The following is a 17412-nucleotide window of genomic DNA, read 5'->3' on the forward strand; positions in this document are numbered from 1 at the left end:
CCTTTGCGGCTAACTTGTTTCACTTAGCATAATGTCTTCACTCATTAGAAGAATGAATTCATGTTGTAGCATGTATCCGAATTTCCTTCTTTTGCAAAGCTGAGTAATAGTCCCTTGTATGTATACACCACATCTTGTTTTTCCATTCTTCCATCAACAGACACTTAAGTTGCTTCCACATTTTGGCTGTTGTGAACAATACCCTATAAACATGGATGTACAAATATCCATTCATGTCCTTGTTTTCAATTATTTTGTGTATATACCCAGAAGTGGAATTGTTTGGATTATATAGTAATTATATTTTTAATTCTTTGAGGAACTACCATAGGATTTTCCATAGCAGTTAGTTACACCATTCTACATTCCCACCAGCAGTGCACAAGAGTTCCAGTTTCTCCATATCCTCATCAACACTTGTTACTTTCTGTTTTCTTTTTAAACACTTTTTTTTTTTTTTTCGGTGACGGAGTTTCGCTCCTGTTGCCCAGACTGGAGTGCAATGGCGCGATCTCAGCTCACCGCAACCTCTGCCTCCCAGGTTCAAGTGATTCTCCTGCCTCAGCCTCCCTAGTAGCTGGGATTACAGACATGCACCATCACACCCAGCTAATTTTGTATTTTTAGTAGAGATGGGGTTTCTCCATGTTGGTCAGGCTGGTCTCGAACTCCCGACCTCAGGTGATCTGCCTGCCTCAGCCTACCAAAGTGCTGGGATTACAGGCATGAGCCACTGTGCCTGGCCTTAAACACTTTAATTTGATAATAACCAGATCCTTTTGTAGTTCATAAGCATGATGATTGGGTGTTCACATGCATGTGTGAATGTGCCACCCTCTGAACCTCGTTACAACATCAACACATTACCTGTCTGACCTGAAAAAATATTTCTTTTATTTTATAATAGCCATTCTAGTGGGTGTCAAGTAGAATCTCATTGTGGTTTTAATTTGCATTTACCTAGTGATAAATGACATTGAGCATCTTTTTATGTGCATATTGACCATTTGTATATCTTTTCTAAAGAAATATCTATTCAAGTCCTTTGCCCATTTTTTAAGTGGGTTGTTTGGTTTTTTGTCATTGAATTGTAGGAGTTCTTAGATATTCTGAATAATTGGTCCATGCCTGTAATCCCAACACTCTGGGAGGCTGAGGCAAGAGGATCACTTGAGCCCAAGAGATCGAGGCTACAGTGAGACATGATCACACCACTGCACTCCAGCCTGAGTGACAGACTGAGACCCTGTCTCTGTCTCTCTCTCTCAAAGAGAGATATTCTGGATATTAATCTCTTACCAGATACAAATTTACAAATATTTTCTCCCACTCCATGGGTTGCCTGCCTTTTCACTCGGTTGATAGTGTCCTTTGATGCACAAAAGTAGGGAGGCTAAGGCAGGAGAATTGCTTGAACCCGGGAGGCAGAGGTTGCAGTGAGCCAAGATCGTGCCACTGTACTCCAGCCTGGGTGACAGGGCGAGAGTCTGTCTTTAAAAAAAAAAAAAAAAAAGTTTTTAATTTTTATGAAGTCCAACTTATCTATTTTTTTCTTTTTTGCCTGTTCTTTTGATATCATATTCAAAAACTCATTGCCAAACTCAATGTCATGAAGCTTTTCCCCTATGGTTGTAAACTCTAGGGGAAAACTTTTCTAAGAGTTTTACAGTTTTAGTTCTTATGTTTAGGTTTTTGCTCCATTTTGAATTAACTTTTGTAAATGGTGTACGGTAAGAGTCCAATTTCTTTTTTTTTTTTTTTTTGCGTGTAAAGTATGTACTTTTGTCATCCTTATTTGACAGATAAAGAAACTGAGGCACAGGTGAATCAAATAATTTCCCTAAGGTCACACAGCTAGTGAGTCACCAAGACAGGATTACAAATCCAGGCAGATTGAGCTCTCATAGGACCTGGAGCCTAATTTTTGCTGCTAGCAATCCTAGTTGTACCTTTACATTTATGACATATGGCTGGTCAAATCTTTGATGCTGAATGGTTTGGTCAGGAATCAAGCCTTGTTACAACACTGCATTAATGAGAAAATTCAGACCACTTCACGACTTTCTTCTTTATGACCTTGTATCCAGGAACATATGCTCACCAAAGATAGATAGGAGAGAGAGTTATTATTTGCACAGAATCCCAAAAATTAAACCTGCAGAGAAAGGGCTGGCTGAGAGCAGCAGTGTTTGCATGAGGCTGATCAAAGTCACGCTGGGGATGGAGGATGCTTTCCAGGCACAGCTGCAAGTGGCTTCTCTCCTCTCCCTCCCACCCTGCCCCCACCTCTACTCCAGTTGCACTCACGTGGCAGCCCCAAGGCTGGCTCCAGTCACACATGCACAGGTGCAACAACAATGATCAGTCACCCTGTTCTAAGATTTGGCCTTTGCCAGAGAACACTGACTCCGGCAAGACAGACTGAGGGCTAGGAGATGCCAGCTGTGCCCCTCCTGAGAGAAGGACTTCTGGCTGGAGCAGGCAGCTCACAGCACAGGTGGTCAGCAGTAAAATGCAGACATTATTGGGTTTTTCCATTCAATCGAGCCAACGTCTGAGTAGTTAGGAAATGCCCTGGGCCTAAAACAGTGCCTGACACATAGCAGATGCTCAACAAATTGTTTAATGACATATTGGTTACAAGGATGTGGCCAGGGGGGCGGGCGGGCTGTAACCTCTACCCAACAGGAGTGCACAATCTGGTGAAAGAGGTGGATTTGTGCCCCAGTGACATTTTGATACAAGGCGGTCCGTAAGAGAGCGAGATTATGATTTCCTAATAAAGAAGGCAGAGAGTGTGACTGCTTCTTACTGGGAAAAATCTAGAGCGGCTTCTTGGAGAAGGTAGAATTTGAGCTGAGTCTTGTAAGGATAAGTAGGGTGAGACCTTCCAGGCTTAGGTGAGCAGAGGCCTCTAGGGGAGAAGGTGCAGGGGAGGGGAAGTCAGGGTCACTAGCCAGGCTCCCTGCTGGAAATATACCTGGGGAAGTGGGTGGGGCCAAATTGTGGAGGGCTGTGCCTGCCAGTTCTGGGATTTGGGGGTTTCTCTCTTCACGCTTCTGCTGAGTCCTGCACACAAACGCTGGGCCACCCTCTGCGGTATGATGGCAGCTGGCTACCTAGGGCTTTGTTGCCTTCCTGGGGACTCTGGCTCCCTGCCACCCCATATCTGCTGGCCAGGAGCACAAGCCCTACCGTCTCCTTCCATCCTCTGAAAACCTTCAGTGGCCAGCACTAGAGCAGGTGGACAAGACAGCCAGTGCGGGGGAAGGGACAGGTACACAGGAGTCCCCTTCACGCCTCTGCATTCAGAGACCTCATTTGCATCAGGAAGGCAACTGGCCAGAGCAAGTCCCTCGTTAAAGGAAGCACTCATGGTGGAATGTGGATAATAGGCCACCCCGTGCACACTAATTACTCATTGCAGAAGAAACCCGAAGCTGGGATTGATTGGCAAAGCCAAGGCAGGCCTGAACAGTCTGAAACCATCCATAGCCAGCCTCCTGCTGTCATGTTTATTTTCCTGTTCCAGAAACTCCCTCCCCGGCTCCCTTCTGTCTACTTTTGTATTTTAGAGTGACTTTTGAGTGGGTGGTTAGGTCTAGGATAACTTTAGGGAAGAACTAAGGAAATATGCATGAGAAGAGGGTGGGTGCCAGAAAATTAGTTAATTTTTAACATGTTTTCTATTTAGAAATATAATCTATATTACTGAAAACTTAATTTTATTTTTTAAAAAAAAGAGAGAGAAGAAAGAACTATTTGTAATCTTATGCCCAGCACCCTAATACTCCCATTATTAGCTTTTTCATCTATTTTCTTCCAGTCTTTCCATCATGACTATATATAGGATATGCTTGTATGAGGTTGTAATTATACTATACATGCTTTCTTATATTTTGTTGTTTTCCACTGAAAATATTCTTCAACAGGTTGGAAGTGAGTAAGTAGATTTCACCCTGACTGGTATCCTTGGTTAGACCTAAGCAGGCCTTGGGCATCCCTCAGTGCTTCAGTTTATCCAGTGAGATGGGACATTATTAACCAACTTCATGGGCATAATTTGAGAAGTTATTAAAAGAAACCAGGAAACTAGAAAACAACTTAAAGAGAATGTGGTAGACAGGATGTCCTGCCAAAGATATCTATGTCCTAATCCCTGGGACCTGTGAGGTTACAGGGCAAAGGGAAATCAAGGTTGCAGATGGAATTAAGGTTATCATCAATAGATGGCCTCGAAATGGGGATATTATCTTGGATGATCCGGGTGGGCCCAAGGTAAGCAAAAGAGTCCTTAAAAGCAGAAGAAGGAATCAGAAGGAAGATCAGAGAGAGGGCAGCCTGAGAAGGACTCAGCTTAAGGTTGCCGGCTTTGAAGATGGAGGAAAGGGCCACAAGCCAAGGAATGAAGGTGGGGGTGACCTCTAGAAGCTGGAAAAGGCAGGGAAACAGATTCTTCCCTAGAGCCTATAGAAGGAACTCAAGCCTGTCAGCACCTTGATTTTAGCCAATGAGACCCATTTTGAACTTCTAACCTCCAGAACAGTATGAGAATAATACATTTATGTTGTTTAAACCACTAAATGTATGGTAATTTGTTAATAGCAGCAATAGGAAATGAATACACCAAGATCAGCTTCCAAATCCTAAGCAAAAATATATGTAAATACCCTAAATTCCAGGTCTAGGATTCCCTAACTCTTCTTGGCAACTCCCTGCACCATGGTGCAAGCTTCTCAGTAAAGCTTCAGAACCAAGCTGGTGCTTCAGAAATGTCCACTAATGGCCAGGCGCAGTGGCTCACGCCTGTAATCCCAGCACTTTGGGAGGCCGAGGCAGGCAGATCACGAGGTCAGGAGTTCGAGACCAGCCTGGCCAACATGGTGAAACCCCATCTCTACTAAAAATACAAAAATTAGCCAGATGTAGTGTTGGGTATCTGTAATCCCAGCTACTCGGGAGGCTGAGGCAGGAGAATCACTTGAAACCAGAAGGCAGATGTTGCAGTGAGCCAAGATCACACCACTGCACTCCAGCCTGGGTGAAAGACCGAAACTCTGTCTCAAAAAAAAAAAAAAAAAAGAAAGAAAGAAAGAAAGAAAAGAAAAGAAAAAGAAATGCCCACTAATGAGAAACTGCAAGGGTTCCTGTCCAGACTCAAACAGCTCATCTTGCCATCCGCACAGGGGCCACAGCATCTTGGAAGAGGCTGGTCCTTACTGCATTCAGAGGAAAGTCAGTCAAAGCAAAGATTCACAGAAAAGAAATGAGGTTGCAATTCACCCAGAAAAGGCCTCTTGTCTAAAGGCCTTTAGACAATATAAAGGCCTTTAGAATATAAAAAGTACCCAACAAATATTTATCGTATGACTGAGTGAAAAAATGCAGTGAGTGAAAGTGTCATTTAGCTTCCACCATCCTCTCTATAATTCTTTCTTTCACGTCCTCTGGGAAAAGCCTCAAGACCACATGAGACTCAATTTCTAGGCTGTTTTTGCACTTGAAGTACCTGCCACATAAACTTTCCAGACATCAAGGAGCAGGTGATGCTGTATGTTTGAATTCTAAGCATTCGTTTAATTCATAAGTCCCCAAGGAGTAAAGCCAATTGAATAGTAAGCCACGTTTTCTTTTATCTTGAACCTTGAACCCATGCACTCTGGCCCTAAATCTAGAGCGCTTTCCCAGGCTTTCTCACAAGCTGTCTCCTTCCCACTCTGCTGCTTGTGCATTTTGGGCTCACTTGATGTGATTGTATTAGTTATCAATCCATCTTAATCATCCCCTTTTTTCCAGTGCTTGTTTCCCACCCCTTCAATCCGTAGCAGCTTTAAATCTGTTGCTCCCATATTATATCCACGTATCAGAAATACTTTTGGCTGCAAGCAACATAGTTCATGATTACCAATGGTTGAAGTTGGGGAATCAGCAAACACTGCTCACTGGTCAAATCCTGCCCACTACTTGTTTGTGTAAATAGAGTTTTATTGGAACACAACCATGACCATTTGTTTACATATTGCCTATGGATGCTTTTGCACTACAAGGACAGGTTGAGTGGTGGCAACAGAGACCATATGGCCTGCAAAGCCTAAAATATTTACTGTCTGACCCTTTATAAAAAACCTTCCAGGCTGGGCATGGTGACTCACGCCTGGAGTCCCATGCACTTTGGGAAGCTGATACAGGTGGATAACTTAAAGTCAGGAGTTCAAGACCAGCCTGGCCAACATGGTGAAACCCTGTCTCTACAAAAAATACAAAAATTAGCCAGGCATTGTGGCACATGCCTGTAATCCCAGCTACTCTGGAGGCTGAGGCAGGAGAATCGTTTGAACCCAGGAGGCAGAGATTGTAGTGAAACAAGTTAGTGCCACTGCACTCCAGCCTGGTTGACAAAGCGAAACCGTCTCAAAAAAAAAAAAGGCTGCTAACCCCTGATTTAGGCAATAAAGAGATTTAATTATCTCAAGTAACACAAAGTGGAGGGGCAGGAGTTTCATGCTTGCCCAGCTGCTTGCCAATGCCATTAAGGACTCAAGCGCTATCTTTTCCTTCCACCATCCTTTGAATGTTGGTTTTTCTTATTAGGCTTGTTAGTGCATGTTCACAAGATGGTCCCATACTTTCAGAGGTCACATCTGGGTTCAAAGCAGAAGAAAGGGGCCAGCAAGCAATCCTTGCACAGCTGTTCCTTCTCTAAAGAAACAAAGACCTTCCAGAGGCTCCCAGTAGTTTCACCTTAGTTTCATTGACCAGAGCTAGGTCCCTTGGCCACTCTGAGACGCACCGGAGTCTGGGAAAGCAAGGCCCTCCATGTCTTCACTTTCCTGGATTCAACCAACCAGGGATGGAGAATATTCAGGAAAAAAAATAACAATCCAAACCAAAAAAACAAAAAAGTATAACAACTATTTATACCGCATTTACATTGTATTCAGTATTATAAGTTGCTAGAAACAATGTAAAGTATAGGGAGGATGCATATGGGCTATACTGTACAAATATTACTACCACCATTTTATAATATATAAGGGACTTGAGCATACACAGATTTTAATATCCACAGAGGTCCTGGAACCAATTCCCCACAGATAACGAGGGATGACTATTTGGGAAAGGGGATCTGCTGACAAAAAATTGGGACTATTTTAGCAGAAAGAAGTGAGGGGGAATAAGTGTTGGGCAGTTAGCATAGTCTCCCATCACCTGGACAAGGGAAAGGAGAAAAGACCTAATATTTGTTCACCACCTACTATGTGCATTAAGTATTTTACATACCTCAGCTCATATAATCCTTAAACTGAGGACACTGAGTAAAATTATTCAGAGAAGAAATTAACATGCCCAAGGATGGGGCAAGATCTCAAGATCAATTCCATCTTCAAGCAAAGCCTCTGCTCAGTCTCCACTGTGTTCTCCTCAGCTCCCTTTAGGAGTACTGAGAGATTAGAAAGTGCTTTCACAAGTGCAGGGTGGGCAGAGAGTGAGAGCGTGCACCCTCTCACCTTACCATAAGCTGGCTCAGTGGAACACCCTTTCACTTACATTATTTCATTTACACCAAAAACGAGGTATTATGTCAGTATTGTGGGCTAAATTATATAATGATTAGACGATTGAGAAGTGGTGGGGCTGAGATTGGAACTATTTGTTCATTTATTCATTTCCCCACAATATCGAGCCCCTAGTATGTGCCAGGCACTGTGAAACTTGACTCTCGGGTTGATTCCAGAACCCATGCACTCTCCATTCCCTCTACCACTATATTAGCTCCATTTTAGAGACAGGTTCAGAAGGTTCCAGAGCTCACGCAAGATCACAAAGTTCCCATGAGGCAGAGCAGGCCTTGAGCCCAGGGGCTCTGGCTGTAAATCCAAGGCTGTTTCCCAAGCTCTCACAGGCTGTCTCCTTCCCACTCTTTGGCTTGTGCTTTTTGGACCCACTTGATGTTTCCCTGTGTCCATTGTTCAGCCTCTGCAGGCCCATAAGACTGAAGTGAAAGACTGTTCTGAAGAGTAGAAAGAGATTTGGTGCCTACAAAATGAGTTTCAGGATACCAGAGCTATTGAGCCACTGAATTAACCAACCCTGGTATTCTCTAGCCTTTGGTCTTTTTGTTACAAGAGATAACAAACTTTCTTTCTCATTGTTCAAGCCTGTTGAGTCAGGATTTACTGCATCCTAACCTGTATGAAAACTTTGGTCACTCTAGAATATAGTTCTTACAGTCTGGGACACTCACTGAGGCACCTGCTTTGAAACATCTTTATTTATTGTTTTGACATCAAGCTGGTTCATGGTGCTAACTCCTGATCTGGTCCTTTGATGAGATGGTCAGTTATTGAAGAATAAGAAGCTTTGCACTGATGTGAATTTTGAAGCCCTAGATTCAAGCCCAGCTCCACTTCTAACTGGCTCCACACAGTTGCTCTCTATCCTTCCAGGCTATATTGTTGCCTTGGGAGACTTCCTTAGCCAAAGGGGACTAAGTGGGTTTCATTTCTCATGCCAGTTCTCACTGGAACACTGTGTGGATCACTTTCATGGAGCATCCAAGAATATATGCTGTATGTTTCCATTCATATGAAGTTCAAGAATAGAACAAAACAGTCCACGGTGTTAGAAATCAGAATAGCAATTACCTGGTGGGTAGGAGGATACTGACTAAAAAGTGGCATGAGGGACTTCCTGGGTGGATGAAAATGTTCTGGATTTTGTTTTCTGTGGTGGTTACAAAGGTATATACAATTGTCAATATTTATCAAATGAACATCTAAGCTCTGTGCATGTTATATAAATTATGCCTCAGTTTCAAAAATGTTCTTAAGGAGAAAATGGATTCTGAGATCACCTTCAGTTCAGCAGTCAAGAATTCTGTGATTGATTAGGGATGTCTGCCATGGACACTGGGGAGGGTGAGACATGTCAACACAAATATCACACATTTGCTATTCTTTTGCCTAAGCAATCATCCTCTGAGAGTTTCTACATCACTTAAGTGGTTGTAGTAACTCAGTCCACCTTATAGGATTACAGATGAGGTGAAAGTTCTTTGTATAATGTAAATTCCTAGTCAATTGTAAGATGTTATTATTCATATTTATTCCCTATGATGTCTTGCACAGTGGCACTGACTTTGGCAGATAGGTTCCCAGAAAATTCTCCCCAGCTTAAATGAAATGCATCAGAGCCAGGTATTTTCAAAATGCCAGGCTCCCCATGAACATGGACATGATTTGTCTGTCCCATTATTCACATTACAAACATTGAATGCCAATGCAGATTTGTGAGCTGGCTTTCCCATTATAGTACAGAGCCATTTTTGAAGATACTAAAATGATTTCCACAGGCTGAACTAGGTAATGTGTTTTCTTCTGAAGTTTTTACCCTTTCCTAATACTCTATCTCAAGATGGGATCTGGTATATGTCATTTCTCCTTCTGCTTCCAACTGCAAACCTGCAGGGGCCTTTCAGAGCTTTGCTCTGAGGGCTCTTGGTTCATGTCTATTAGCCGAGGCATCTGTTTTTGGTGCCTTCTGGCACCTTCTGGGAGTTTCCTGGGTTACTGATGAAGATTGTGCTAACCAGCCTGTATCACTGGGTGGCTCAGGGCTCAGCAGCTGTGCTGTTTCCTGACTGGTGTCCCCACAGGGAGAGCAGGACAGAGCCTGGCAACCATACCTCCACTTCCGAAGCCAGCTGGAGAGCCAGGCCCAACGGCAGATCCAGCCGGGGCATTCAGCCAAGAGATACCTCCGAGGCCTCCTGCGGACTTGGCCCCCAGACGCCATGTATAGGCTCTGGTGCGCAGGTCAGTGGGGAAATGGGAGGGGGGCACACCCCAAACTGCCCCACCTCCCATTCTGGTGTGACAGTGTGTTTTCCATCAAGACCTGAAACACCAGGATTTCAAGCCCAATTCTGTGTTAAAGCAAAGTCCCCACGCTTGGTAGCCCACAAGCCCCTTTCACGGCTCCCGTCCTTTGTCCTCTGACGCATTTGCAGAGGGAAGAACGGCCTGAAGTCCTGCCTTCACTCCCATCCCTTGCCCTCAGCAGCCTCACATGCCACATCCAGGCCAGAACTTTCTTCCCAATCTTCTCCACTCAGAGACCCTCCAGTTCAACACCCATCTTTTACAAGATAAGGAAGAAGAAGCCCAGAGAGGCAAAGTAATTTGTCCAAGATCATTCAGTCAAAAGCAGAGCTGGGACCAGAAGTCAGATCCACCCTTCACCCCCACAGTTCCACATTCTTCCCAATATTCCTTAGTTCCCCATCTGAGGTGATCCCAGGTCCTCCCGGAAGTGAAATGTTACGACTCTTCCTCTTAAAAATGGCGGCTCTCCAGCGCAATCCATTAGGAGTGCGATGGACACCCTTCTGATGAACAGACCCTAAATGCACTCTGTAGATGCTTGAAAACAAAAATGGGAAGTGGTTGGGGATTAGAGTTGCCAGATTTAGCACATGCATACCCACCCCCGCAACACGCATAAACAGTTACACTTGCAATCTTCAATCTTCGGGATGTACTTCTACTAAAAAAAATTCATTGTTTATCCAAAATTCAAACTTAACTGGACATCCTGTATTTTATTTGGCAAGCCTATTTGGGATGAGAAGAGTGAGCAGAGAATGTGCCAGTACCCACTCGGCTGTTTGCCATTTCTTCAGCAACAACAAACAGCCAGAACTAGAGAAAGCCTGACTTTCTTCCTGCTTTATAGGTTTACCCTGAGGAAGAAGAGAAAGCAATTCACTCCCCCAATAAGTGGTGACTTGAAGCAAAATGAAAGTTGTGGGCTCCTCCAGTCATTGGTTTTACTCTCAGGGCAGTTCCACAGTTATAGGCAGTTCCATTTATTTGAAACTTTTGAGAAAGAGCCACTTAACCAAAGAAATGTTTCTCATTGAGTGGGGCAGAGGGCAGAGCAGGCCATTCTCCTACAGCCTAGGTCCAACATTCCCCAGAATGAAGGCCCCTCTTGACCTCAAAAAAGGTCGAGTCCTCCATGGGAGTCTATGGCTAAAATGTGTGGTTTAAGGAAGGATACACACACACATGCATTCTTGAGCTCCTTGCCGTAATTCCTTGCCAAAGCCCCTCTTGAAGTTGAGGACCTCAAGCTGGAGGCACAATGGCAAGAATCTGGTGTAAGCCCATCAGTCCAATGGCCCCTACCACCCTCTTCCTGCACATCTCAGAGCTCCCCACTTTGTGATACTAATGTACATATTCTCTTGGACTTCTTTACACCCCTGTGATTAATCCTCCCCACCCTTCAAGCTCACACCTTCTACAAAGTCTTTGCTCAAAGCTCCAGTCAATATTGAGCTCCTTGTTTTCTGAATTTATATTACACTGACACTCAGAGCCATACAGAACACAAGAGAGCTTTGTCTCTCCAATAGACTACTGAGTGCCTTTTAAAAGGGCCCAAGTCTGGTTCCACTGTATCTACTTCACTGACTAGCCGAGGGGTGGGCCCATAGGGAAGTCCTCAATAAATACTTATAGAATGACTGGATTGAGGAGGCTGCTGATCATGGGGCCTACAGAAGCAAATAGGATACATCCACTACCACTGGATCTCCTCCTGAGGCAGGAGGAGCTTTTCACCCCAAAGCAGCAGCCATGCTCCTTCCACCAGGGAGACCCAGTTCTTGGGAATGATGGGGTGGAGGAAGTACACATGTAGTACAGAACCAGAAGCACCCAAGACACTAGATAGACAAGGCCTCTGTGGGTTCTATCTGACTTTTTAATCTTCCTCATCTTCTAATTGTCTTCCCTAATGGGCAATGTCCAAAGCCAAGACTAGTGTAAGTGAGGAACCTTGTAGTTACCACCAAGAACTTGAAGTTGGCTACCACTATTTCTATCAATATCTCCTGATCTACTCTTCAGGATACATCAAGGATTCTGTGCTACTCCAGGACAGTCAACTTAATGTACCAAAGAAGCTCAGGCCACAACAAGATCTTTCAGGTGTACCCCCAAAATACCATCTCCTGCCTGTCTTCCCTTCATTTTGGATTCAACAAGGAAAATCTTTTGAACAAGGTACGTGTTGATTTACATGTTGATTTTATGACCAGTTCTCAGATATTTGAATTGTTAACACCTTAAAATGGCATTTCCCAAAACAAGGTCTTGAGATTCTGGGTTGCATAGTCCTCAATCTGTAAAATGAGGGGTTAGTGCGCACCAGCACTGTCCAATAGTGCTTTTCACAGTGATGGAATGTCCCATATGGGCTGTCCAATAAAGTGGCCATTAGCCACATGTGGCTATTGAGCACTTGAAATGTAGCAGTACAACAGTGAAACTGAGCTTTTTATTTTATATTAATTAATTTATATCTAAATAACCACATGCAGCTGGTGGCTACTGTGTTTGGCAGTGTAGGTCTAGACTTTAGATTTTAGATGATTTCTTAGATCTGTTCCACTCTTATATTCCTGAATCCTGTGATTTTTGTGGCAATATGATGTGAAATATATATATAGGATTTAGAGCCAGAAATGTGTATCGAAATGGCTATTCTCTCATTTACTAGTGTAAGATCTTAAGTAAGTCATTTAACCTCTTTGAGCTTCTGTTTGCTCATCTCTGTAATGGGCACAGTAAGATCTACATAGTAGCTATACAGAAAATTATTGCAAGCCATCTGTAAACTGTTTAGTACTATGGGGATTGACACTGTCAATCCCAATATTATTCTATGGAACTTGAAGCATTAAAAGAGCCAGAAGTCGCCTTTGGTAAGGGAGATGGGAAAAGACAACTGGGTAGCAGTAATAGGCAAAGACGAGAGCCTTGGCTGGTAGCAGGGTTCTTGAGAAAATAAAAGAGCAAGAGCCCAACATAAGATTTTTGGCCAGGCTCAGTGGCTCATTCTGTAATCTCAACATTTTGGGAGGCCAAGGAGGGAGGATTACTTGAGGTTAGGAGCTTGAGACCAGCCTGGGCAACATAGTGAGACCCTGTCTCTACAAAAAATTTAAAATTTTAGCTGGGCATGGTGGCACATGCCTGTAGTCCCAGCTACTTGGGAGGCTGAGGCAGAAGGATCACTTGAGCCCAGGAGTTCAAGGCTGTAGTGAGCTATGATGGCACCACTGCACTGCAGCCTGGGTGACAAAGTGAGACTCTGTCTCTAAAATATGTATAATGAAATTTTCCAGAAACAATGGCAGTGCCTGACCAACCCCCATCTTTGGGGAAATGATCTGGTCAGGATAAGTAGAGAATCTGGTTTATCAAATGAATGGAGAAGTGAACATGGCAGGTTCTCAGAGCCTGGGGCCATTAAACATTTCAACCAACCACACATCTCACTTGAGTCTTTTTTTTCTTTTTCTTTCTTTTCTTTTTATTTTATTTTATTTTATTTTATTTTTTATTTTTTTTAGAGACAAGGTCTTGCTCTTGCTCTGTCACCCAAGCTGAAGTGCAGCCATGTGATTATGGCTCACTGAAGCCTTGAATTCCTGGGCTCAAGCAATCCTCCCACTTAGCCTCCTAAGTAGCTGGAACTGTAGGAGCACACCACCACTCCCAGCTAATTTTTGTATTTTTTGTAGAGATGGGGTTTCATCATGTTGCCCAGGCTGGTTTCAAACTCCTGTTCTCAAGTGATCCTCCCACCTTGGCCTCCCAAAGTGCTGTGATTACAGGCATGAGTCACCACTCTGGGCCTCAGGGCTTTCATTTTATGGCTGGATTAACAGTGCACACCTGAGGGATAAAGTGACTTTCCTAATTGATGCCATATACCAAGGAGCTGTCACAATCAGGCAGAAAACAAAGAGGCTGTATCAAATAGTGATTAAACATGTGGCCATTAGCACCGATTCCAAGCCATATAGCCACTCTGGGCCTTGGTTTTCTCATTTATAAAATGGAGATGACCATACCCATCTTTATCTCACAGTGTTGCGTGTGGGAATTAAATGAGATAATATACTAATAGAAGCTGGCACATACTATGTGCTCAATAAATGTTCATTATACCTCCTTAGCTTGTGTTTTAAGCATAATTACTAACTGGAATGCCCAATTGCCCATGATCACAGGGGCCAAAAAAAAATCTATTTTAAAAGAAGCAAAAATAGTTCAGTGGCTGTAACTTGAACCCTGATGGATGTTTTCATTTGTTTGAACCTCATCTTCCACTGGTTTCCCTCTCTTTGCCCGACACTTTATCTGAAGAAGTAGCAAAAGTCCCAGCTGCAAATCCCAGGTCTCCAATAATGTGATGCTGGCTAAGTCACTTATGCTCCCTGCATCTTCAGTTTGTGCATATGTAAAATGCAAATACTGCAGTCTGCATTCCTTCCTCCCTGGGTTGTTTGTGAAGAATAACAGGAGAGGACAGAGCTACTCCAATGCACATTATCTGGATTATCTGAATCCATGTCTGAGATATAGAGAGACTAAGTTTTGTGGTCTCCTTTCAACAACTAAAGCTTCCAATACTTTGCTTGCAAACCTGTTTCTACTAAGCACAAATAAACGAATCAGATGATGATGTTTACTAAGAAAAAAAATTCTGTTTCCCCTCACATTGATTGAGTCACATATTCAAACTCACCTGGGATATTGCCAAAGGGAAAATTGTCTCTGTATCCCCCTACTCACAATGCCGCCCACCCCAACTTAGATACCCAATGTGTAAGACTGTTCAGACTGGGCACAATGGCTCATGCCTGTAATCCCAACACTTCGGTAGGTTGAGGCGGATGGATCACTTGAGGTCAGGAGTTAGAGACCAGTCTGGCCAACATGGTGAAACCCCGTCTCTACTAAAGATACAAAAATTAGCTGGGCATGGTGGTGCATGCCTATAATCCCAGCTACTCGGGAGGCTGAGGCAGGAGAATCGCTTGAACCTGGGAGGTGGAGGTTGCAGTGAGCCAAGATCATGCCACTGCACTCCAGCCTGGGCAACAGAGTGAGACTACATCCCCCGCACCCCCCACCCAAAAAAAAAGAGACTATTTAGTAAGTTTCACTTCCTCCACCCTCAGAAATGCATTTGGTTCCCGGTGTATCTGACCAGAAAAGATGAACCTAGTTTAGTGTCTGGTTTGACCCCAAGGAATCATTCTACAAGGGATCATTCTAGAATATCCCCAAAGGTCTTTAGTGCTGCACTCTGTATGGAGTTGAGGTCCTCTTAGGAGCAGGCCTAATGTAGCCCTGGGTCACCTCATATTAATGAGTCCCCAGCCCATCAGATTTTCCTGGGCCACTAAAACCAGAGCAGACCCTCTGAACCTGAACCTGAGCCTGAGCCTGTATTTCTTCCACCAACACTCAGCCTCAGTTCACATCTAGCATGGCCTTCAGGAGCCAGTGGGCAAAGGAAGGAGAGCTGGAGGGAGGGAGTAGCCCCACCTGTGGGCAATTGACTCTTGGCCCAGTGACACCAAGGATGGAAATAATGAACAGGAGCAGAGAGGGAAAGTGAGGCTGGCTGGAGGCAGGAGGAGAAGCAGCTCCCAGAAGTCTTGTGATCCATCACACACAGGCCCCCGAAGCCTTCCAGAGCCCCTAGTTGAAAGACAACCCCACATTGTTCCATGGAGCTGCATGCTGGGAATAAAGGTATTGCTAAAGCTTGGCTCCAAACAAGGAAGCTTTGCCAGACTGCTTCAGCAATAAATCTACCTTGAGAAAGTGATGAAAACAGCTGCAGGACCCCTTAAACCATTGATGAAAGACTTGTTAACTATGTTGGAGTCATCTGTTGACTCAGATCCTTCCTGAGGGTTGCAGACAGGATAAGTTCAGAGAGCTAAACAGCAGTCTTACCTCAGTGCATTCGGCAGAGGCTTTTCCACAAGTAAAGAGCCAGGAGACAGCCCGGGAATCCCAAGAGCTTGCTTCAGGCTGAGCACCTCCATGACAACAGAGCAGGCTGCAGGTCACGCCACCATAATCACACCACTGTCGTCCACTAATCCCTCACAGTTTACAAGGGGCTGTCACATTCATTATCTTATTTGAGCTCCAAATAACTCTACAAGGAAGTGAGGGCAAGAAATCTGTATCCCCATTTTACAGATTGGGAAACTGTGTCCAAGAAGTGAAGACTCAACCCTGAGCCTCCTGACTGCTAGTGCAGCTCTGTTTCCACAGACCTGGCTGCCACTTCCAAGGAGGCACTATCAGAAATACAAAATAAGGGAGGAGGGGGAGCAAGGGAGGGCCTTGAGCACTTTTACTCAGAGAAGCAAGAAGGGAGGCAGTTTGGAGGCAGCAAGAACGCCACGTCCATTTCCAGGGTGACAAGCTGACCCATTGTTCACCATTGCAGGTCAACAGGGCCTGGATGAAGGGGACGCTGGAGCTGCTGGACACGTGGACCAGGGCCCTCTAGCCCAGAACCATGGCAGTCAGGGGACTCGCTTGCCACCACGCAGGAAGCAGCCCTGGCAGGAAGACGAAACGCAGGCAGAGGTACCATTTCTTTTTTTTTTTTTTTTTTTCCCCAAGACGGAGTCTCACTCTGTCACCCAGGCTAGAGTGCAATGGCACAATTTTGGCTCACTGCAACCTCCGCCTCCGGGGTTCAAGCATTTCTCCTGCCTCAGCCTGCTGAATAGCTGGGACTACAGGTAAGCACCACCAGGCCTGGCTAATTTTTTGTATTTTAGTAGAGATGGGCTTTCACAATGTTACCCAGGCTGGTCTCAAACCCCTGAGCTCAGGCAATCTGCTGGCTTCAGCCTCCCAAAGTGCTAGGATTACAGGTATGAGCCACCGAGCCTAGCCAGAGGTACCACTTCTAATGGGCTCTCTTCTGTCATTGTTCTTGACTACAGAGAGGATTCTCTCTCCCTTTGCCATTTCTTGAGACTTCCAGAGAAGGGAAGAGTACTTTGACCTTTTTGACCACCATTTCCCCAAAGTGTCACCTATAGAACTGTAGCATTGCAAGATGCTCCATTTAACAAAGTTTTGGCTGGGTGTGGTGGCTCACGCCTGTAATCCCAACACTTTGGGAGACCAAGACAGGTGGATCACCTGAGGCCAGGAGTTCGAGACCAGCCTGGCCAACATGGTGAAACCCCGTCTCTACTAAAAATACAAAAATTAGCTGGGCATGATGGTGGGCACCTGTAATCCCAGCTACTCGGGAGGCTGAGGCAGGAGAATCGCTTGAACCTGGGAGGAGGAGGTTGTAGTAAGCCAAGATCGCACCACTGCACTCCAGCCTGGGCAACAGAGTGAAACCCTGCCTCTAAATAAATAAATAAGAGTTTCATAGGCAAATACACTGGGGAAGTGCTGCATGCCTTCTCCTCCTGGAAAGTCACATGTGTAGTTAGATACAGAGAGCTTGGAGAAGTTCTATAACATAGTCACCAGCTTAACTTTGTTAAACTCTGGGTTT

The 17412-nt window shown here is 44.5% G+C and overlaps 1 protein-coding gene, 1 long non-coding RNA gene and 1 other non-coding gene across 5 annotated transcripts in view; 2 read left to right on the forward strand and 1 right to left on the reverse strand.

The window, feature by feature from the left end:
- Window positions 1–17412, forward strand: part of KIAA2012 — a 132890-nt gene that overhangs the window by 9610 nt on the left and 105868 nt on the right. Inside the window, exons 3-5 of the mRNA XM_054680079.2 lie at window positions 9656–9815; window positions 11916–12071; window positions 16333–16475. Of these exons, the coding sequence (XP_054536054.1) occupies window positions 9656–9815; window positions 11916–12071; window positions 16333–16475 (459 nt within the window). The remainder of the gene's footprint in view (window positions 1–9655; window positions 9816–11915; window positions 12072–16332; window positions 16476–17412) is intronic.
- Window positions 1–17412, reverse strand: part of LOC104005329 (uncharacterized) — a 45631-nt gene that overhangs the window by 7637 nt on the left and 20582 nt on the right. The gene's annotated exons all lie outside the window — the stretch shown is intronic.
- On the forward strand, window positions 774–877 carry LOC112208513 (small nucleolar RNA U13). Its single transcript, XR_002942990.2, has one exon. It is a non-coding gene; the product is annotated as a small nucleolar RNA U13 (small nucleolar RNA).

This window comes from Pan troglodytes, chromosome 13 (assembly GCF_028858775.2).
Source record: "Pan troglodytes isolate AG18354 chromosome 13, NHGRI_mPanTro3-v2.0_pri, whole genome shotgun sequence".
In the NCBI taxonomy this organism is placed as follows: domain Eukaryota; kingdom Metazoa; phylum Chordata; class Mammalia; order Primates; family Hominidae; genus Pan; species Pan troglodytes.